Source organism: Leucoraja erinacea, chromosome 16, assembly GCF_028641065.1.
Source record: "Leucoraja erinacea ecotype New England chromosome 16, Leri_hhj_1, whole genome shotgun sequence".
Lineage (NCBI taxonomy): Eukaryota > Metazoa > Chordata > Chondrichthyes > Rajiformes > Rajidae > Leucoraja > Leucoraja erinaceus.
Genome location: NC_073392.1, coordinates 19,167,561 through 19,192,184, shown reverse-complemented (window position 1 = coordinate 19,192,184; position 24,624 = coordinate 19,167,561). Strand labels below are relative to the sequence as shown.

The 24,624-nt window shown below is 41.0% G+C and overlaps 1 protein-coding gene across 4 annotated transcripts in view; it reads right to left on the bottom strand.

Annotated features, from left to right (window-relative positions):
• Positions 1–22,444, bottom strand: part of rad18 (RAD18 E3 ubiquitin protein ligase) — an 87,952-nt gene extending 65,508 nt beyond the window's left edge. For 2 of the 4 annotated variants that reach the window (XM_055647759.1, XM_055647760.1), the window contains exons 1-4: positions 22,301–22,444; positions 16,561–16,642; positions 5,821–5,882; positions 4,439–4,509 (exon numbers count right to left, since the gene is read on the bottom strand). In XM_055647759.1, the coding sequence (XP_055503734.1) occupies positions 4,439–4,509; positions 5,821–5,882; positions 16,561–16,642; positions 22,301–22,336 (251 nt within the window). In that variant the 5' untranslated portion in view covers positions 22,337–22,444. Of the gene's footprint in view, positions 1–4,438; positions 4,510–5,820; positions 5,883–9,084; positions 9,169–16,560; positions 16,643–22,300 lie in introns of all 4 variants that reach the window. The other 2 variants (XM_055647761.1, XM_055647758.1) reach the window with 2 other exon arrangements.
• Between the last annotated feature and the right edge of the window lie 2,180 nt (positions 22,445–24,624).

The window sequence follows — 24,624 nt, the reverse complement described above, 5'->3', positions numbered from 1 at the left end:
TGTGGTTTAAGTGCACATCGTCAGAATTTAACAAAGGCCATTTGTATACATTTTGGTTTCACCATGTAGAAATTACAGCTGTATTTATACATAGTCCCCCCATTTCAGGGCACCATAATGTTTGGGAGACATGGCTTCACAAGTGTTTGTAATTTTTCAGGTGTGTTTAATTGCCTCCTTAATGCAGATAGAAGAGAGCTCTCAGCACCTAGTCTTTACATCACCTTTGGAAACTTTTATTGTTGTTTATCAACATGAGGAACAAAGTTGTACCAATGAAGTCAAATAAGCCATAATGAGACTGAGAAACAAAAATAAAACTGTTAGAAACATCAGCCAAACCTTAGGCTTACCAAAATCAACTGTTTGGAACCATTAAGAAGAAAGAGAGCACTGGTGAGGTTACTAGTCGTAAAGGCACTGGCAAGCCAAGGAAGACCTCCGCAGCTGATGACAGAAGAATTCTCTCCATAATAAAAAAAATCCTCAAACACCTGTCCGACAGATCAGAAACACTCTTCAGGAGTCAGGTGTGGATTTGTCAATGCCCACTGTCCACAGAAGACTTCATGAACAGAACTACAGAGGCTACACTACAAGGCGCAAACCGCTGGTTAGCTGCAAAAATAGGATGGCCAGGTTACAGTCTGCAAAGAAGTACTTAAAAGAGCAACCACAGTTCTGGAAAAAGATCTTGTGAACAGATGAGACGAAGATTAACTTATATCAGAGTGATGGCAAGAGCAAAGTATGGAGGAGAGAAGGAACTGCCCAAGATCCAAAGCATCCCACCTCATCTGTGAAACACGGTGGTGGGGGTGTTATGGCCTGGGCTGCTTATCTTCATTGATGATACAACTGCTGATGGTAGTAGCATAATGAATGCTGAAGTGTATAGACACATCCTATCTGCTCAAGTTCAAACAAATGCCTCAAAACTCATTGGCCGGCGGTTCATTCTGCAGCAAGACAATGATCCCAAACATACTGCTAAAGCAACAAAGGAGTTTTTCCAAAGCCAAAAGATGGTAAATTGAGTGGCCAATCACCCGATCTGAACCCAATTGAGCATGCCTTTCATATGCTGAAGAGAAAACTGAAGGGGACTAGACCACAAACCAAGTATAAGCTAAAGATGGCTGCAATACATGCCTGGCAGACCATCACCAGAGAAGACACCCTGCAACTGGTGATGTCCATGAATCGCAGGCTTCAAGCAGTCATTGCATGCAAAGGATATGCAACAAAATACTAAACAGGACTTCTTTCACTTAGCTGACATTGATGTGTCCAAAACATTATGGTGCCCTGAAATGGAGGGACTATATATAAACATTGCTGTCATTTCTACATTGTGAAACTAAAATGTATAAAAATGGTCTTTAGTTGAACAAAGAGGACAATGGAGCCATGAGCTGGCCAAAGTTGACTGGAAAGATACCCTAGCAGGGATGCCAGTGGAACATCAATGGCAGGTATTTCTGGGAATAATACAAAGATGCAGGATCAGTTCATTCTAAAGTGGAAAAAGATTCCATGGGGAGTAAGGAGTGACCGTGACTGTGGAATTCTCTGCCTCAGAGGGCGGTGGAGGCCGGTTCTCTGGATAATTTCAAGAGAGAGCTCGATAGGGCTCTTGAAGATAGCAGAGTCAGGGGATATGGGAAGAAGGAAGGGACGGGGTACTGATTGTGGATAATCAGCCATGTCACACTGAATGGCGGTGCTGGCTCGAAGGGTTGATTGGCCTACTTCTGCAGCTATTGTCGATTAAAATCTGATAATGTGCACTTTAACCACATGTGATTTTTTTTTCTATTACAAATCTCAAATTGTGGAGTACAGAGGCAAATAAATAAATGACGGGTCTCTGTCCCAAACATTATGGAGGCCACTGTATAATAGCAAACAAAACACCATAATGTTTTAATCAACACTGCAAATGCTATTAGTCCAGAAGTATACAATTTTATGAGTAAGTTATAGCCAATCATTTCCAGAAGTGGTTAATTTCAAATTACAAGGAATAGTTTCCATCGTGGAAAAAACACAGCACAAAAAAATTGCAGCTTAGCCAGCAGTGAAACCTTCACACGCAAAGTACTTGAAGTCACCAAAGCAGATGGATAGAATTTCTACATATGTATTATAGGGACAACAGCTGTTCTGTTAAGAAAGGACAGAAGGAATGGCAGGACTGCATGGTCTGCAGTCAGTTTTAGTGGAGAACAAAATACACTTTCTGTGCAGGAACTGCAGTTGCTGGTTTAAACTGAAGATAGACCTAAAAATCCGGAGTAACTCAGCGGAACAGGTAGCACCTCTGGAGAAAAGGAATGGGTGACGTTTTGGATCGAGACTGAAGAATGATCTCGACCCGAAACCTCACCCATTCCTTCTCTCCAGAGATGCTGCTTGTCCCACTGAGTTACTCCAGCTTTTTGTGTCTATCTTCAAAATAAGCTTTCTATTTGGCACAACACAATGTAGGGGTGAATCATATCAAGTCCCAGGGCTGAGTGCCAGTCTGTGATGAATTAACTGATCACAACCAGGCATTATAATTGGCCTTAGAGCTCAAAGTTAAGGGCAAATTAACTTGTTCTAACCTGCATTCCCACTGCAACCATGATGCAGTTACCAACTTTCTTTCCAACCAGTGAAAAATTAAAAGAGTGCGTTCAATCTGAGCTAGTCAACTGAATCATATTTCTGCTGCTTGTGTTACTCTTTATCTAATCAAGCTGCGATTTCTTATTTATTATTAGGAACTGGAGAAAACATTGATAGGTCTTTGTGAAAACTACTACTACTTCTCAGGCAGTCCATCGGGTTCATAGATGACCTCCTTCCAACTTAATTTTGTACATTCCCCAAGGCAGCTGATGAGATCAATGTGGGAACTTGAGACACTGCCAAAGATGAAGCAGAAAGTGCCTAACAAGATAGTGGTTTGTTAATTTGTCAGCTGGTATGATTCTTATTTCACACAGGGCTTCTGCGAGTTCCTGATGCATGAAACAAAGGCTCAGGGACCAGAGATTCCCAGATGTCAAGGGCATGTTGCATTTATTTAAGACTGAGAACATCCTTAAATCTTTTCCTTTGCATGCCTGGTAATATCTTCCCATGAAAGAGCTCTGAATAGCAAATCTATCTTGGGCATCTGGTCTGAACATGGTCCGCTCAATGTAATTAGGCTCCCAAAGGTAGGAACGTTGGCCTTAACAGGAAACCGACATTGGTTCACTGATCCATTAAGTGAACTTGCAAAGAAAGTATAGGTGGTCATTGGCTTTGGACTCTGCAGTTGGGAGTCCAGGTCAGGGGTGGCACAGTGTACAGCAAATAGAGTTGCTGCCTCACAGCACCAGAGATCTTGACTCGATCCTGACAACGGGAGCCATTTGTGTGGAGCTATTTGCATGTTCTTCCCATGACTACGTGGGTTTCCTCTCGGTGTTCTGTTTTTTTCCCCACATCTCAGACGGCAGGTTTGTAGGTTAAAGGCCACTGTCAATTGCTCCTGTGCAGGGAATGAACGCAAATGTGGGATAGCATAGAACTAGTGTGAATGATTAATCAATTGACAGCATGGTGCCAAAGGGCCTGTTTTCATGCTATATCTTTCAATCAAATAATAACATAGGAGGGCAGGGATTACCATACTACAGTAAACTATGAAACTAGTGCCAGGTCTGATGTCTCAATCTTCAAAGTCCCTTTCCTCAACCGACGCAAAGAAATGTTGAATTCCATTGGTATCCGAGTTTATCAAGAGGGCACTCCTAAAATATAGATAATGGTCCACATTATGCAGGGTCTCACAACGGTTGTTATTATCACAGGGAAGCATGGCACGGTTGGAACAGGATAGTAGACGACCTCTACCTTGAAGGCATACAAGGCCCATCTTCACATAGACTTCAGCAAAAATGCCAAATGTGCCTTGAAATTTGGTCTCCAAGCTTGACAAGAGAAAATCACGTGGTTAAAGTGCACATTGTCACATTTTAATAAAGGCCATTATTATACATTTTGGTTTCACCATGTAGAAATTACAGCAGTGTTTACGCATAGTCCCCGCATTTCAGGGCACCATAATGTTTGGGACACATCAATGTTTGGGGATTTTTCTTTATTATAGAGAGAATTCTTCTGTCATCAGCTGTGGAGGTCTTCCTTAGCCTGCTAGTCCCTTCGTGATTAGTAAGCTCACCAGTGCTCTCTTTCTTCTCACTGAGGGAAAAAAGGCCAAGATTGCGGCACTCTTTGAATTACACTTGCTGTGCCATTCTTTATTTGTAAATTCTATCCATTGTAGGGAAACAAGATATAGTTCTAAAGTTATCCAGACACTCAGAGTGGCAGCTGCGGTCAACATAAATTGAACAGATCATATTGCACATAAATTATTTAATAACAAATGTTTTTGTACCTTGCAGTACGAAAGCACTTCACTAATTCATCCAATACTCTGTTGTTTAGCAGCTCTGGTTCAGTCACTGTCTATGTATGAGGAGGAGAAACAAAATATTTACAGATTAGCCCCTGGAAGGTGATGTCATCTCTTACAATGTGGAATTAATTATTCAAACAAGACAACTTTTATGTATTACAGAGCTTGTTTAGAGATCACAAAAGTCTAATTCTTTGTCATCTGTACCAATCAAGTTTAAGATGGCTGTACATCAAAATTCTGTCACTGATGTTCAAGGGGAATCTACCTTCCATTCCTGTGTTCTGTGTTCACTGATCTAATAATCTTTTTTTTAAGTCAGAACAAATGGTACAAAACATCAACTCAATCTTCTAATAGTGTTAGCCAAAATATCATGGCATAAAGTGCTAACATCATGCTAATGACAGTACAAATTAAATATACAGCATGCAAAATTCCCAAATTATTGCATTTACGGATTGCAACCACTGTGAAAATTAAATCTCTTGGAGCCCCAAGCCCATACATGACATTTATTTTGCTTTTCTTGTGCCCATAAATTTGAGATGTTTTTATCCTCACATAGCCCTCACTCTTAAATGAAATCTTCAATGTTTATATGTTCATTACATCTGAATTATTTGTTCACCAATTGCTACTCTCAACATCTCGCTCATTCTTGATATATATTTAATTTACTGTAAATAAGTAATTTTCACAATCTGAAGTTCAAGATCATCTTTAATCAGTACCCATATATAACAGTACAGCAGGCCGTTAGTTGTTAGTTCATCATGGCCGCTTCCAAGACTGATTAGTGTAGGAAGTGGGTGTTAGTATAAAACATACAGTAAGGTGGGGTTAGTGATGCTATTCTACTGATTGGTTCACATGCAATAACCAATCTACAAGACATTGACCAATGTATTTTTTCTATTTCCCAGTTAGCCTCATCTTCTTGGAAAGATGTCCATACACAATGCTAATTCAAAAAGCTTCTCTTTATAGTTAGATGCACTTTTCTCTGATCCCAGCATTTTCGTGCTTTTTGCTAGCTTACATTTGTTTACATTCCATTCGGACATTGCCTTAATTTTAAAGAATTAAAGGATTGGACACATCCATAAGTAATTCCTATTATTGGTGCAATTGTTAATAAGGAAATTACATTAGACTCTTGTTGCAGCCATCATATTTGTCCCAAATATTTTACAGTAACAATTGTATATCGTTCACAATTACAAGCTTTTCAAACTCTTAAAACTACAATAGGCACAGGCTTTAAAATGGAATAATATTGTTCAATATTATGCTTCTTTATGTGGATTCAAGTATGGCCGTCTCAATAACCTTTTCAAGCCAGCAAGGAACTTACTCACCACACAACATATAGGACACTGGGTCTTGTATGATAAAAATTTTCGTAGACAGAGTGAACAATCTGGAAAGTGAAAAGAATAAAATTGTTAGAATTTCACACAAATCCTCTCAGAAAATACAGTAAAATTTTGGATAACTTGGATAATAAGATTAAGTCTTTTCATACAATGTTTTAGGTTTAATATTCTGCAATTATATATTTTGTGCAAATCATAAATTTAGTAATTCTTTTGTTATTAAACATTTGTTTATCAACACTCTACATTCAAATCCGCCAACTTTATTTTCCCAACATTAGAAAAAATCAAAACGTTGGATTAGAAGTTGGCTCCAGTTCTAAAGGCAGAAATATTATTAGCATCTCCTTAGCATCTCTTTGAGATGCGTTACAGTCCCTCGAGACCTGATAGAAATCTATGAAATTACAGGAAGTATAGCTTGGATGGACACATAACCTTCTTCCCAGGGTAGAAATGTCAAGGTGAGAGGGGGACATTTTAAAAGTACAGAGCAATTATTCTTATTTTTTACAGATTGGTGGAAACATATACAATAATAGCATTGAAAGGGGTATTCAATAGGCACACAAACATGCTGGGAATGAATCACATGCAGGCAAAGGAAATCAGTATAATTGACATAATGTTTGGCACAGACATTGTGATGTACTATTCGGCAGTGCCCTCGATAATGTTTGGGACAAAGACCCATCATTTTATTATTTGCCTCTGTATTCCACAATTTGAGATTTGTAATAGAAAAAAATCACGTGGTTCAAGTGTACATTGTCAGATTTTAATAAAGGCCATTTTTATACATTTTGGTTTCACCATGTAGAAATTACAGCTGTGTTTATACATAGTCCCCCCCCCCCCCCCCCCCATTTCAGGGTACCATAATGTTTGGGGCGCATTGCTTCATAGGTGTTTGTAATTGCTCAGGTGTGTTTAATTGCTTCCTTAATGCAGGTATAAGAGAGCTCTCAGAACCTAGTCTTTCCTCCATTCTTTCCATCACCTTCAGAAACTTTTATTGCTCTTTATCAGCATGACCAACGTTGTGCCAATGAAAGTCAAAGAAGCCATTATGAGACTGAGAAACAAGAATAAAACTGTTAAGAGACATCAGCCAAACTTTAGGCTTACCAAAATCAATTGTTTGGAACATCATTAAGAAGAAAGAGAGCACTGTTGAGCTTACTAATCGCAGGGACTGGCAGGCCAAGGAAGACATCCACAGCTGATGACAGAAGTATTTTCTCTATAATAAAGAAAAATCCCCCCAAAATCTGACCACGTGCACTTTAATCACATGTGATTTTTTTCTATTACAAATCTCAAATTGTGGAGTGCAGAGGCAAATAAATAAATGATGAGTCTTTGATGGAGGGCGCTTTATAATAATCCGAGCTCTGCTAATCTTCAAGGTGCAGCAATGGTACCTTGGTTTAATTTGTCTGAAGATTGCACCAAGAGCTAGATTGTAGAAGCGCAGTCAATTCCAAAAAGACTTAAACGTGTTCGGAGGCAGGTTTTGGAAGCGGGTAAGTTTTCTGAGTTTACCTTTAATTTTAAACATAAATGTATTTAAATGCATTTCATTTTAAGTATTTTCTGTAGTTGTACTTTAATTAATTAATTTTAATGAACATTTATCATTGTTAAGTTTTAATGTGGGATTAATTTTCAGCAGTTTTTTAAATAATGCCATTGACATTAGTGATTCCCTCTTTGACTAACCTTTTGGATTCATAGTTCACAAGTTATACGAGCAGAAATGGGCCATTCAGCCCTTCAAGTCTACTCTGCCATTCAATCATGGCATATCTTTCTTCCCCTCTCAACCTCATTCTCCTTTCCCTCTCCCCTTACCCCTCACACCCATACTAATCAAGAATCTGTCACTCTCCACCTTCAAAATATCCATTGATGTGGCCTCCATAGCATCTGTGGCAATAAATTCCAGATTCAACATTCTCTGACTAAAGAAATTCCTCCTCATCTCCTTTCCTAAAGTACGTCCTTTTGTTCTGAGGCCTGGTCCTGGACTCTCCCACTTGTGGAAACATCCTCTCCACAACCACTCTATTCAGATCTTTCACTATTCGGTAACTTTCAATGAGGTCCTCCCTCATCCTTCTAAACTCCAACGAATACAGGCCCAGTGCCATCAAACGCTTATCATATTTTAACCCAATCATCCGTGGGATCATTCTTGTAAACCTCCTCTGGACCGCTCCAACCTCCCCTCCTTCTGCAGAGACCCTGATTTCTAAAACTACACTATCTTCTCCTCTGCCAATCTTTGTATCATCTGCAAACTTGGCCACAAAGCCTTCAATTCCCTCACCCAAATGATTGATATACAATGTGAAGAATAACAGCCCCAGCACTGACCCCTGTGAAACTATGCTAGTCACTGACAGCCAACCAGAAAAAGCCCCCTTTATTGCCACTCTCTGTCTTCTGCCATCCAGCCATCTTGCTATTCATTGCTTGTCTCTGCCCTCTGATACAATGAGCTCTCATCGTCTTTTGCAGCCTCATGTGCGGCACCTTATCAAAGGCGTTCCGAAAATCTAGCTAAATAACATCCACTGACTCTCCTATGTTTATCTTGCTATTTACTTACTCAAAGAATTCCAAAAGATTTGTCAGGCAAGATCTCTCCTTTCACAAAGCCATGCTGACTTCGGCCCATTTATCATGTGCTTCTCAGTAGTCAGAAATCTCATCCTTCATAACTCGAAAATCTTATCAACCACTGAAGCCTGGTTAACCGGCCTAGTTTCCACTCTTCTGCTTCACTCTCTTCTTGAACAGCGATAATATTTGCAGTTTTCCAATCCTCTGGAAACACTCCTGATTCTATTGATTCATGAAAAATCACTACTAGCGCCTCCACAACCTCTAAAGCCATGTCTTTCAGAACCCTGGGATGCAGTTAAGGACCTGTGCCTTAAATACCCCGATGTGTAATATTTTGTATGAAATTCGCATGTGACAGGCCACATGATGCTTTTGATCTGGCTTTATTTTTTGAATGTTGAAATACTGACTAAATTAAGTCTCCATGCCTAACATGAAACATGAACATGATTTAATTCACAAAAGATGTACTTGGATGGTATTCATGTTCATAATGACTCCAAAATATTTTGTATGTCCAGAAATATTTTGTCCAATTATATAGAAACATAGAAAATAGGCGCAGGAGTAGACCATTCGGCCCTTCAAGCATGGCTGATCATCCAAAATCGGTACCCCATTCCTGCTTTCTCCCCATATCCCTTGATTCCGTTTACTATTGATTACTATTGATGCTTGAGCTTGGCAAAGTCCTAGAAACTGCAAAGAGAGAAAGAATCAGTTCAATATTTATTTTGATGCTGTTGCTTCTAGAAAAAAAAAAATTGTTGCTTGAATTTTAACAAATTATTTTAAAAGCCACTGGAACAAATACATGGAAATTTCAGTTTAATGTCAAATCTAAAATGCACATTGTGTTTTTCAAGTCTTTCTCTCTTCTCTTGTTCAGTGCCTCAGTCTAAAACGATTTTCCTCGGGTACTGCATTGGAGCTGTCAACCAATTGTGCACTCAAGTAAAATGACAAGATTCAATATTTCAAAATAAAAGAGGACAACAAGCTAGGCTTACAGTGTCCTCTTTGACTCTAGAGCAGAGATAACTGACCTTGCTTCAATCCAGTTAACTGACTCTCCCTGCCATAGAGTTTATGTAGAATTAAAGAATCAATGGGGCTTTTATCCATAATCTATAGCAAAAAATACCCATTTCTCTCTACTATATTGCTCTTCCCCGGTTACCTGCAAAATCTATCCATTCATCAATTGTCTTTTGAATGCTGTGACATCTGCTGTTTCCAACCGTCTATGCGACACATATCAAATGACATCAACAGTCGGGAAAAATAAATGTCTTCTAGTTCTTTTGTCAATTACCTTGAATCTGTCCCCCACAACTATCAAACCTTATAGAAATACAAACGTTTTTTTTTCAGTCACCTGGCTAGTCTAGCATGATTTTTTTTTCCAATTAAATATAAATTTAATTATAAATTTCTCTCTCCGAAGGAGAATCACCCAAGCTTCTCTATCTTACCTCATGAGAAGTCCCTAATCCCCAGGATTATTCTAACAAATCTCCTCCAATGCCTTATATTCTTATTAAACCCGCTGTTTAATACTAAATTAGGCTGCTGGAATCAAAGTTTCTGCACCTGAATCTATCTACTGGTATCAGAAGACACAATATACTGCAGATGCTGGAATGTTGAGCAAAAAGTACAGGAGGAACTCAGTGGAGTAGGCAGCATCGGTGGAGGAAATGGACAGATAGTGTTTTAGGTCAGGACCCTTCTTCTGGCTCATGACCGAGGATATCTTGGGATATTGCACTTGGCATTTAATACCTTAGTTCAGGAAATGTGAAAAGCAGTAACTCAATAGCTCAGGAGATTTTTTTATAAGTTCACAGAATGTGTACATCACTAGGCATGCTGGCATTTATTACCCATCTCTAATCATCTGAACTGAGGAGGGAGTTATGGATGAGTTGGGAGTCATTAATGAGTTGGGAGTCATATATAGATGGCCTGGTTAAAATGGCAGATTCCATGCTTGAATTTTCCCAATAATTCAGTTACCATTATTCATGTTGGTTTAGTTTCTTAAATTTGAAATTCATTGGAATTCAAACTCCACAGCTGCCACGATGGCATTCCAACTGTATGCATGGGACCCATTTCTGCACAGGGCACTGTCAAAACTAACGTTCAACACTGAAAATGGTCTCTAGAAGAGTAATCTTCAATTAGCAGGGCAGAAGTAGGCTGTATGTTTTGATGAACTGAAACAAGTTGAGCAGACTTCATCTGTAATTATCTTCCAACATGAAACAATACGCCAAGGACCAATGTATTTGCTGATAATAAACGTACAAAAGATCATGCCTTGCTTGGAATGTCTTCATCAATTTTTTTTCCAACAATATTGTGCTAAGAATCTTGAATCCTTAAATCCAGCTACATATCTTATTTTTCAACAGGTTATTTTAACAGTATTTTCTGATTATTCTCAAATTCACTATATGTTTCTGTGGCGTAGATTTTAAAGCTGGGCACAGTAAATCCAGGTGAACCCTGTTCTGCATAATAATAGAATTGCTTATAATGATTTTTTTCTCATTTCTTCTTTTTGGAATATCTTGAATTCCAATCACAACTCCGCAGTGAATGATCTAGCACACAGGTATGCATCAAAAAAGGAGATAACGTTCAGCCATAGGCTAATGAATAAAAATAATATTTGAAACCAGAAGTGCCATGCAATGACCATTTCAAACAACAGAAGAAACCTTGAGATTCAAAAGTATTACCATTGCCGTGTTCCCCCCACCAACCTCAATTGAGGGATCAGCTGGTCTACAAATCCAACAAGATCAGCAGGTCAAAGGCTGACAACTTGCAACAAGTAGTTCACCTGATGGCATTCCAAAGATATTCGCCCCTCATGCCAGGATTGTGATAAATACAGGTTCAATAACACTCCAGAAGATTGACACCAATGGCCAAGACAGTGTGCTTGACAATCACACTCCATTTACAACTATAAATGTTTATGCCCTGCACAGAGTACAATGGCAGCATGGTGCACCATCTGCAAAATGCACTGCAAGGTTATTCAGACAGAGCCTCCCAAATCTACAACTTCTACCAAAAAGTTAAAGAGTTGTATGCACATGCAGTTCCATTTCAAGCAGGTCACCATTCCTCAGGGCTGCTGTGTCTAAATCTTGGAATTCCCTACACAAGAGCACTGTGGAAGTACTTTCATCCGAAGGATAATTAGCAATGAATTATGCTGACTTGCCAGCGATGTCCACATCCAGAAAAATAAGGTTAAATGAAAAATCCCCCCCCCCCCCCCCCAAGAAGATAAATCCAAAGGAATGGAAGAATGTGTCTTTAAGGGAAAAGGAGGGGGCAGGAGGAGAGCATAAACACCCACATGGGCCAAGTAATCTCAGTAGCCACTTACAAACTTTAAGTACTCTCTTCCATATTCTTCAAAAAGATTTAAAAATTACAAATCCCAAAACCAGGTCTGGAGAACTCTATTCACCAAATCTCGCCATTCAATTTGATATAATAAAATGTAGAAACTTATTTGTTGAATCGATAGTAGACCAATCCATTCAAAATAGAGATAGGCCAAAGGAAAAAGGCACATATCCCAATTCTACATGCTTACGTTCATGAAACGTACAGGGTGGAATAGACAATAAAGCAAAGCGTACAGCAGGTGCTAGGAGCCCAATACTGTGGAATACCATGGGTAGTATTGTGATATTGAAATTGGAATTAGGAAAACATAGACATGGAAAAAATATTGCCAAGGGAGATCAAGGAAATGTCGGCATGATTTATGTATAGATAAAGTGAAGGGATAGTTTTTTTTAAAGTAAGGCCAATTAGATGCTGTCAGGTACATTCCCAAACATTTGTTCTCTGATGGTTTGAGAGACTTTAAGCCTACGGCCAAGCTTTATCCAGATAACAAAGGAATTCTGCCAATTTCAATAAGAAAGGCTCTATTGTGCTCGGCATTATCCAACCACTGGTTGGCAGTTTTAATAAGTCTGTGCCCTGAAGCTACTTCTTCTTAAGCCCTTTGTTCCTCGAGGGAGCATAGGCCATTGACAAATGTCTTCCACCTCACTCGGTTGTTGGCAGATCTTTCGAGATCTCCCCAGTTGAGCCCACTGTCAGACATTTCTCTCTGAACACCTCTTCTCCAGCTGTTCCTGGGGTGACCTCTTTTCCTTTTTTCTTGGGGGTTCCATTTCAGGGCTTGCCGGGTGATGGTCGGTGGGGGCTTTGCAAGCCGGCAGCCCTGCCAGCAGCGTGTTAGTTTTATCAACTTTTTAATTTTTTTTTAGTGTGGCCTAGTGCGTGTTTTTGGTGTCTCTCTATGTCTCTTGTGGGGGGGTGGGGGGAGAAACCGTTTTGGTCACCTCCTCCACAGAGGTGCAGCCTTTCCCAGAGACGTGCCCGGGGCTTCAGCAGCAGGAGCAGCGTGGACTCTCGTCGCTGGTCGCCGGATGGGAGCACCCCGTTGCTGCCTTTTATCCTTGTGTTTTCCTAACCAAGGATCTATTATCCTTGTGATTTCAATCAGAAATTGCAGGGTCCCATTTTCAAATTACAATCCTACACAACACATATATCTTAATACATTTTTTGTACCGCTTCATTTTTTTTCAATTCTAATTACGCTTTTAGCATGTATTTTAATTACTCATATTGATCCCAACAACCCCCCTCTTTCTTTCTGCCAACAATATACATTTTTACCACTTTTCTTAATCTGTTCGGTGTCACATTTGTTTGGTCCTTATTTTCCATTAAAGCATCATTTGTTCTTTATTGAACTGTTGTTAATTCATTACTTTCCATTAAAGAAGCACTCCACACAGTGCTTTGCAAGTGAAAATAATCTTTGCATGCACAGTGCTCATTAAGAAGGGAAAAATCAATTAATGTACTGATGGATGGTTTAATTAAATCATTTTGACAACTTTCTATATTGCAGAATCACAAATTCTTCAGGTGGCGCCGCGCGCTGCAGCCTCACCAGTAGTCTGTTTGTCATTTCACCCTTTTTGTTATTTTTAGTCTGTTTAAAAGTATGTTTTTGGAGGTTTCTTAGTCTTTTTATGTGGGGGAGGTAGGGGGGTGGAAATGGGGAAACCATTTCTCAGTCACTTCCTGGTCGAGGGTGCGTCTATTCTCCGAGTCGCACCTTCGCTCCCCCCCCCCCTTCACGGCCTACCATCTGGATTCAGCAGTGGCGCAGCACTGAATTACCATCGCGGAGCGGGCGATGCCTTACCGGAGATCGCCGTGTTGAAGCTCCGGAGTGTCGAGCCTGCTGTTGAACACCATGGAGTTGTGGTTTGCAGAGCTTCTAGCCACGGGCAGCGCTGACTTTAACATCGCGGAGTCCTGGGATCCTTTACCGAGGCTCGCCAGTGTTGGAGCTCCACCCAGCTCGGCTTGTGGACTTCGGGAGCCGCAGTCTCCGGTAAGAAGCGGCCGATTCGGAAACTCCAAGCCGCTGAGTGTGTTCTTCCATCCCGGCGAGAGGGCCTGAACATCAGGCCGGCGTAGCGGCGACTGCGGAGGGCTCAAAGGCCCCGACCACAGATGAACAATGAGGAAGATGACTGAAATTTATTGACTTCCCTCACAGTGGGAAACCTTGATTCCGCTGTGTGGGGATGTTCATGTTGAATTCTATCGTGTATCATGTTCTTTTTATTCGTATGGATGTATGGCAACTCAAATTTCACTGCACCAATTGGTACATGTGACAATAAATGTAACTTGAACCTGAAGTGCTGGAGTAACTTGGTAGGTCATCTCACCCTTCCTGAGGTCATCTATTGCCATCCTGTTTTGCTTCTCTTGGAGGAAAGAAAAATAGCAAACTAACAATGAAAAATTGGTAGGCGATGTGCGAAGGAAATGAAGAATGCAAGATGAGAAGGAAGAAAAATAGATAATGCCTTTTTATGTCATTTTAGGGCAGCAGTCAATCAACTGTACAGTGCATCAATCAAGCAACAAATACAACTCCCACCGCAACAGTTCAGAAATATCTTCCATGTATGGGGCACAGTGGCTTAGCAGTAAAGCTGCTGCCTTACAGTGCCAGAGATCCAGACTATTTCTGCTATCTGTACGGAGTTTATACGTCCTCATTGTGACCGCATGGGTTTTCTCTGGGTGCTCCGGTTTCCTCACACACTCCAAAGACATACCGGTTAGTCAGTTAATTGGCTCAGTAAGATTGTAAATCATCTCTAATGTGTAGGATAGTGCAAGTTCACAGGGTGATTGATGGTTGGCACGGCCTCAGCGGGCCGAAGAGCCTCTTTCCGTGCTGTACTTCTAAAGTTTGAAAATTGTATACCGCATTAAAAAACTCAAGACCCAATTAAGTGGTATTAAGTATAAAGTATAGAGCCAGATGTCTTGTGGCAGCGTTGGAGAAATTTCCAACCCGAAACGTAACCTGTCTATTTCCCTTCACAAATACTACCTGATCCGCAGAATTCCTTCAACAATTTCTTTTTTGCTCAAGATTCCAACGGCTTTAGTCTCTTGAGTCTCCACAGAAAGTCCCTTTTTATTTTGAAATTTGCAATACATTGACTCTTGCAATCAACACCGGCAACCAAGAGCAAACATATTTCAATATGCTTCAATCTGGGCAAACTCCCATTTGGTGTCTCTGAACCGTTGCATCATTGGCAACAGCTCTGGCATCTCCAACCAGACTGTTGGCCATGCCAGCAAAATATGAATTAAGAGTTTGCCAACAATGAGGAGATCAAAGCTTCAAAGACACAATATTGGCAACAAATCAGACAAAAATAAATTTTTCTAAGGGCATAGAAATCCCTTTATCTAAATTCATCAGCATAATGCGACGAAAACAGCAGAGGGATGTGCCACAGGGAACAATCCAGTTTTAGAGTAGCAGTATCTTCAGAGGCTAAGTGACTCATGCTCTGCTTCCCTAAAGTATAAAATGTTGATTTTATGAGCTTAAGCAACCTCACTATCTTCCCACACAGATCAAAGCAGCCACCCCATATTTCTCCAAAGCTACCTCCAAGAAACAAGATCCCAAATTGCCCTTCCCAAAGATTTCACCACAGCGTTTTTTTCCGATTCAAGCAGAATCAAACCTAAACTTCATATTTATTGTACTTCTTACAAATTGTACCTATTACTTGTTGGGCAGATGGACGGTAAATTATTTGTGAATTGAATTTTTTTAAAAAAAGGTCGCAACTCCTCGCATCTTTGGAAACCACATCATGGGCAGAAAGTCACAAGAAAAATAAACTAGCCAACCAATGCCAATCATGTTGGATAATTCCAACCTCCACGATAATAGTTTCAGAATTTATTCTCATTAGAAATTATTGTAGTCCAAACAAGGGACAGAGGTATCCAGACGTTAGCTTGGATGTTACACTTACTTAAGAAACCTTCAGCATACCCTTGATTTTTTTTTCTCTGTCCACTTGGCAATATCCTCGCACACCAGAACTCAAAACAGAGTATTCACAATAGCTTATTTCATTACACCACCATTACAAATATAACACTCTTGATTTGCAATTTTCAGCACTCTAGAGGAATGCTGCACAATTATCTATGCCAAACTGGGACCCAACAATATGGAAATATTCTGGAATTATGAACTAACTGCAGAAATTATTCTGCATCTAAAGTGTAAAATAAATACAATGTTATTGGGACGTTTAATAGAATACAATATCTTTTCAACTAACCATCAATTAAAACAGTCTGCAGTCTGCTAATAACAATACTAATGTTATAAATATTTATATTTTTATATTTATAAAATATTATAAAATATATTTAACCCCATCCTATTTAATGTGTGAAGTCATGTTTTAAACACCATCATCAAATTAGTGGCAGACCTATAACCATCAACCCTTAGTCTACCTTTGAGGTTTAAATATCCTGTTTAGGGATATCCTACGTGTTGGTCAAAACCAATATTTTTTATAATGGCAATGAACAGAAATATCTCTACTTTCATTCTATCCTACTGGATTTTGGTTACAACATTTCTAATGCATGGATTATGAATGCTGCAACAAGAGTACTTACAATTATGAGAACAGTGAGGTATCATCATTGCAATGTTGAAATATTCAAAACAAATGCCGCACCGCAACAAGTCATCCATGGGCTGAAAAAGCAAAACATGTTTACAAATCCAATTTGAAATTCTTTCATACTAAGCAAGTGCAACAATCAACATTTCAATATTTGTAAGCTAGCCACAGAACTTGCTGTGTCGAGCAGCATCGTCAGTACTACTACATAACAGCAATGAGAAAAACTGATGCTCTAATCGGGGAAAAAAAACGAGGAAGAATGGGTGTGGTATAGACAGCTGGGACCCAGTGTTTCCCTGGAGGAGTATAGAAGCCGAGAAGGAAATCACGAGGCCAAAATGGCATGAGTTGGTTCTAGCAGATAAGATTAAAGAGAATCTAAAAATTTCATGAACATTATGGGTAAAGCGTCAATCGACAGAAAACTCACCAAAAAAAGCAATCATCTATGTATGGAACTGCAGGAGATGGGGAAGGTTCATAATGAATATTTCATGCTTGCTTTTACCGCGGAGACTGACATTTAGACTAGGGATCTTGGGACAGTTAATGGTGATATCTTGAGGACAATCTACATTACAGCTGCAGAGGAACTCGACATTGTAAGACATATGAAAGTAGACAAATCTTCTATATATCCAAGGACATTGCGGGAAGCTAGAGAAGAAATTGCAGGAGTCCTAGCTGAGATACAAATCATTGTCGTGCTTGGAATGAGGTGCTGGAAGACTGGAAGGTAGCGAATGTTCAACCACTATTTAAGGAGGGCTACAAAGAAAAAACTAGGACACCTATAGATTCAGTGAACCTAACATGCAAAGCAGAAAGTAACTGGAGAAGATTCTGAGAGATAAGATATGCCTGAATTTGCAAAGGCAGGGGTTGATTAGTTCAAGTTCAAGTGAGTTTATTGTCATGTGTTCCTGTATAGGACAATGAAATTCTTGCTTTGCTTCAGCACACAGAATATAGTAGGCATTTACTACAAAACAGATAAGTGTGTCCATATACCATAATATAAATATATACACACATGAATAAATAAACTGATATAGTGCAAATAACAGAAAATGGGTTATTAATAATCAGATGATGTTCTGACTGTGACTCTATTTATATGTTCTATGTTGTTTTTAAATTATTGTCTGTAACTGTGGAACTGTGCTGCTGCCTGTCTTGGCCAGGACTCTCTTGTAAAAGAGATTTTTAATCTCAATGAGACTTCTCCTGGTTAAATAAAGGTTAAATAAAAATAAAATTAAAAAAAGCAGGTGGGGACCTCAGACATCAGAAGTGAGAGGTTGAAAATGTCCGTAAAAACTCCAGCCAGTTAGTCCGCACAGGTTTTTAGAACACGACCGGGTATACCATCAGGTCCAGGTGCTTTTCGGGGGTTCACCCCTCGAAGGATTTCCTGACATCGGCCTCTGTGACTGAGACTGAAATGCGATCACAGCAAATGGGGGATCGGGAAGGCACATCAGTGTTCTCCCTATCAAAGCGTGCGTAAAACGCATTGTGCTCGTCAGGGAGTGATGTTTCGCTGACATTCGAGCTGCCTCCTGGTTTCGCCTTGTAGGAGGTGATTGCATTCAGGCCCCGCCACAGCTGCCGAACATCTGCCTCATCCTCCAGTTTGGAGCAGAAGTCCTTTTGGCCTTTTTGATGGCCTTACCAAGGTCGTATCTGGACTTCATGTAGGCCACTGTATCGTTTCTGAGTGGAATGCCCGGAAGGTGTGTAGGGATGCAGACTTCTTTAGAAGTCTGTAACGACTGTGGCGTATTTGTTCAAGTCCGTTGCCGAGTGCGCTCATCTCAAAGTTTGTTCCTCCAAGGTTTCTTCTGATTGCTGGAAAGGAACTCGGAATGGTTTTTGTAGGGATGCAAACGATCCATCCAGCAGTGGTCGATTTTGGGTTTACGAAGTCTGTAACGACTGTGGCGTATTTGTTCAAGTCCGTTGCCGAGTCCTTGAACATTGCTCAGTCTACAGACTCCAAACAGTCCTGGAGTTGTTCCTCTTAATAATAAATTGACTTTGTCCATAAAATCATTCTGATGAGGATGTTGCATTTTCCTTTGGATAATTTTCAGTCATCAACGTGACCCAAGTGTGGCAGTGCTTTCATGAGAGTCTGAATGCTTTCCATTTTGCAGACTCCCTGGAAACAACAAAATTCACTAAAAATTCCACAATGATTTAGTACCAATGGGAAAATTGATTATTTATGGTTGACCTGGTTAACCAGGTATTTGGGAGTGTGGGGGGGGGGGGTGTAGAATATTATAACAATGTAAGAACTGGGCGATCATCCTCTGGAGGTTTAACACGAAAGACTGATTTGGCCCAATAACCAGCTTGTAATCTAATTGCTACATTAAATTCAAGTTTGTGTGCAGAAAATTTTATACTCACAAATAATTTAGAGATTTATGTGCAAAAATTGTGTTAAAATGTTTACTAGCCTAAGTGTATTTATACTTACATGCACGTGAAATATTTCAGAAATGACACTGAATTGTTTCTCTAACACAGGCACATCAAGGCAAATTAGTTTCAGATTTATACAAAGGCAATGAAACATAATGACTGTACCACCGGTCTCAAAACAACAGCGCAAACAGTGACAGGCCAATCCACAGCACCTGTTGCAGGTTAGACTTGCCATTGCCTATGTGATGTCAGCGATATTTTATGCTGCAGGTTTCAGAAAGTGTAGGATGCAAGAATGTGGTGCCTTCTGTGGAACACTTGTGGCACAAAAGAACAAAGCAACACACATTTCACCTCAACCATTCAGATTATGAAACTTTCCAGCTTGTGAAACAAGAAATTGTAAACCGGAATGGTAAATTAATGATCAAATCTGGCACATTTAAATGGGAAAGAAAGATCTGAAGCACTTTTATTAAATAAACAAAAAATATAACAGTTCCTTTAGCCAAATTTAAAAGCTGGAAGAATGAAATAGTTGTAACTGCTCCTATCTATAGTGGAGAAGTGAACTGGTAATAAGTAGCACCTACTGTCATTAAAAGCACATTTAAGACTGAATAGGGAAACCCCTATCTGTGATGAATTTGGCTCATATCTACTGTACATCAAATTACAGAACATACTTCATTGCAAAGACAGCAACATTTTATTTTTAAAAAGTGACCCACAGAGTTGCCTATTTCAGAGAAATGTTTGCATTTCTGCATTTTATTACCCTTGACTGATTTTCTTTTAGAACTTGCACTGACTAACTTTTTAGCCTTTGTGTACTCTTCTGTATAATTTGATGGAAAATTAATCTACATGTTTCCACTGATGATTTCGAGACACACTTTCAGTGCCAGGTTTATGGACTGTCCCTTGTAGAAGCACCTTGTATTTATCCTTTTACAAGAGTAAAATCTCGCAATGTGCTTCAGAGGAGCTTTATCCAACAAGATTGTGTACTGTTAAGTAGTAGTAAACAGAAAACATGGGTCAAGGAGAAAGATCTTCAAGAAGGAGAGAATATCAGAGCTTCATACCTCAACAGCTAAAGCTAATGGTTAAACAAAATAAATTGCTGTGCGATAGTTTACAAAATAGCAGGGTATTGGAAACTGACGAATGGTGTGCATGAGAAATAATCAATGGAAACAAATGTAGGCCATTCTGCCTTCTCTGCCATTCAATAAGATTATAATTAATCTTTTACTTCACCTTCACCATTCTACACCAAACCAATATCTCTCAATTCTCTTAAAGCCTAGGAATCATGGAGCATAGGGTCTCGACCCAAAACATCACCCATTCCTTCTCTCCAGAGATGCTGCCATGCTTCCGAGTTACTGCAGCATTTTGTGTCTACCATACAATAAAACAGCACAGGAACAGGCCTTTCAACCCATGATGTCCGTGGCGACCACAATGCAAACTTAATGCAATATCCCACCATTCAATCTATGATCACATGCCTGGCTAAAAGCCTCTTAAACGTCACTATTGTATCTGGTTCCACCACTTCCCCAGGCAGCATGGTCCAATCATCTAGCCCTCGATCTGTAAACAAAAATGGCCTTGCAGGTCTTCTTTAAACTAGCCCTCTCACATCTTAAACTGATGCCCTCCAGTATTTGTAATTTCCACCCTAGGGAAGAAAAGACTATTGACCTTTTCTTCACCTGTCATATCTACTTTTTATATACTTCTATCAGGTCTTCCCTCTGCCTCTGGGGAACAAGAGGAAACTATCCACTGTGTGTCCAACCTCTCCTTATCATTCACACCATCCAGCCCAGGCAGCATACTGGGAAACCTCTTCTGCACCCTCTCCAAAGCCTCCATACCATTTGTAACGGGGTGACTCGAGTTGCACGACTGAGACCGATTCAGTCCAAACCATGACAACCAGACATCAGCAGTGTTAAGTGGATGGAGACAATCAAGGGGGGAGCAGCGTGAGACACGTGAGATCAGGGGGTTGGCAGGAGACCACTGTGGTGAAGAGGACAGAGTTTTGACTGGGAGATGGAGCCGGAACATTGGGTGGCTTGTCAGGCCTGGGTGCCAGTGAAGGTCAGGAGGGAGAGGAAGTAACAGATAGTTGTGTTCAAGAAGGAACTGCAGATGCTGGAAGATCGAAGGTACACAAAATTGCTAGAGAAACTCAGCGGGTGCAGCAGCATCTGTGGAGCGAAGAAAATAGGCGACGTTTCAGGCCGAAACCCTTCTTCAGACTGATGGGGGGTGGGAGGGGAGAAGGAAGGAAAAGGGGGAGGAGGAGGAGCCCGAGGGCGGGAGGATGGGAGGAGACAGCTCGAGGGTTAAGGAAGGGGAGGAGATAGCAAGGGCTAGCAAAATTGGGAGAATTCAACATTCATGCCATCAGGATGCAAGCTGCCCAGGCGGAATATGAGGTGCTGTTCCTCCAATTTCCGGTGTTGCTCACTCTGGCAATGGAGGAGACCCAGGACAGAGAGGTCGGATTGGGAATGGGAGGGGGAGTTGAAGTGCTGAGCCACCGGGAGTTCAGGTAGGTTATTGCGGACTGACGTAACAGGTAGTGTTTAAGAAGGAACTGCAGATGCTGGAGAATCGAAGTTTACACAAAAAAAGCTGGAGAAACTCAGCGGGTGCAGCAGCATCTATGGAGCGAAGGAAATAGGCAACGTTTCGGGCCGAAACCCTTCTTCAGACGTAACAGATCGTTGGGATCTGTCAGCAGCCCCGACATTAACAGCCACAAGATAGACACAAAATGTTGGGGAACTCAGCAGGTCAGGCAACATCTCTGGAGAGAAAGAATAGGTGACGTTTTACGTCGAGAGCCTCCGTCTGAAGAAGGATCTCTACCCGAAACGTCACCTATTCCTTTTCTCCATGGAAGCTGCCTGTCCCGCTGAGTTACTCCAGCATGTTGTGTCTATTTTCAGTGTAAACCAGCATCTACAGTTGCTTTCCACATGTTAACAGCCACAAGTTGGTGGGGTCAGCCCGGGCTGGAGCGGCCGCTCTCGTACCTGGCGAGCTGTCATTGCAGTCAGGGTCTGACAACTGCCGGCGCGGGGGAGCCCGGGCCTGGCCCTCCCTCCCTCCCTCCATCTTCCCTCCCTCCTTCACTTAACGCCAGCAGCCTCTCCCCGCCGGGCCCATCACTCACTCACCGCCGGGTCCATCACTCACTCACTCATTCACTCACCGCCGGCCCCTCACTCACTCCCGGCCGGGCCCCAGCCCCCTCACTCACTCACCGCCAGCAGCTTCTCCCGGCGCTCGCGCCGCCACATTCTCTCGTCCAAATCGCGCGCGCTTCACCCGCCGGATACACGTCACTACCAGCTGTACAATATTCGCCGGCCTGAGATACTATGCAACGTATATCGGCTGCGTCTTCCGCATTCGGGCACCGTGTCACACAGCGTGTGATAACATTGTATGCTCAGCACAAGGGACTGCAATATTCACCAGCTGCATCGGGGGTTGACTCAAAACAACATTTGCCGACTACATCCTATTTAGAATACAGTAATATTCAGCGATAATATATATTCTCCGTATTAAGCAGTGTGCAATATTCACCGGCTTCCACCTTGTGAGATTCAAAAATCACAAATGCTCTTGAGACAAATTCAGACAAAGAAGTGTTTTTATTAATTTCATATTCTGCAGAATAGGTGCCTCTCCTCTGATGTCCCCTGGAGGCACAAAGAAAATGGAGATGCTTTCTATCTTTATACCCTTCTTCACTATGGCCACTACCTCATGTCTCCCCATCGAGTTTCGTCCAATCATAACATAAAGCCCACGTTCCCACGAGAAAGTCCAGGAATGTCTCGGACCATCTCCTGACGTCAAAGACTCCCAAGGCCTTCTGCTGAAGTTGTTATCTGTTTGCTACTTTTTATCTAGAATTTCTCTCTGTTCTGTATATTGTTACTTTATTCTACCAGCAGTCTGGCTTCTGCTGATAAGCTCATTTATTTCTAAGTTATATTTTTCAGAGTTCTGGTATAAATCAACCATCCCTATTAACCCCTTTCTCACAACCTCGATACCAGGGAATGTGGTAGAAGCATTTGCTGCATATCATGCATTAGGCTCGTTTACTGGTCTGCCAAGGCCCATTGGATCTCCTGTTTCCTAACCACTTTAACTCCCCTTACCATTCCCATTCCCACACTGATTTTTTTTGTTCTGGTTCTCTTCCATTGCCACATTGAGGCCATGCGCAAACTGGAAGAACAGCACCTTATATTTCCCTTGGGCAGGGTACAATCCAACGTTATGAACATTGAATTCTTCAACTTTAGGTAACTACAAACACCTCCCCCCTCTTCCTTTACTAAAAGTGTGTTAACCAGCTCCACAGTCCACCACTATGTATCCTTTTGGGCTCACGCCTGTTCAGCTGGCAATGGGCCTATCGAGGAACTTCCTTCCCTGATGTCATCTGCTGCTGCCCCTGATTTGTCCTGTTTATCTCGCTTCGTTTTTTTCCTTATACCCAGTTATGTGTAACATTATCTACTTGCCAACCCTACATCAGCCATCATGCACATTCAGCAGGTTACACAAAAAAGCTGGAGAAACTCAGCGGGTGCAGCAGCATCTATGGAGCGAAGGAAATAGGCAACGTTTCGGGAAGAAGGGTTTCGGCCCGAAACGTTGCCTATTTCCTTCGCTCCATAGATGCTGCTGCACCCGCTGAGTTTCTCCAGCTTTTTTGTGTAACCTTCGATTCTCCAGCATCTGCAGTTCCCTCTTAAAACAACATGCACATTCAGCAAGTGTGCCCTTGCATCTGGCCCCCTGTGAGCAGAAACAATTCCTTGACCAGACACGTTGCAGTGTTTGCCAGGTGCATCCTTTCCCCCTCGATAAAGTGCAACATTCATTATTTGCACCCTCTGCAGCTGCCATAGTACAACATTCACCAGCTTAGCCCCCTATAACAAAATTAATGTATCACCTAGCTTCTGCATTGCTGCATCTTTCAAGTCTTCACCAGCACCTCCTGCGATAAATATTCACCATCCACATCCTCTGGAAGGCAGCCAACAAAATCTACGACCTCTTCCACCCCAATCATACCTTCTCTCCTCTCCCGTCATGCAGAAGATTGAAAATACATACTACCAGACTCAGGTACAACTTCTTCCCCTCTGTTATCAGACTTTTGAACGGTTCTCCCATAAACTAGGTCTTAATTTTCCACCCTATCTCATTGCGCCCATTAGATATTTTTCCCCAGGCACTACTACCACAAATCTGAAAACTATATTCTGCACTCTGGTATTTTTCTCTTTGCTCCACCTACTGTACTTGTGTACTTGGGCATGGTTGTATTCATATAGTCTTAACTGAATTAATTGGATAGCAATTAAATCAACAAAAACTTTTCACAGTACCAAAACAATAATAAACCAATGTTAATATTAACATTTAAAATACATTAAAAACATTAAAAAATCAGGTAAGTACATGGCAAGAAAAGGTTTAAAGGAATGTGGATCAAATAAGGATATATGGATCTATCTTAAATGGACATCTTGGTCAACATGGAATTTGGGCCTAA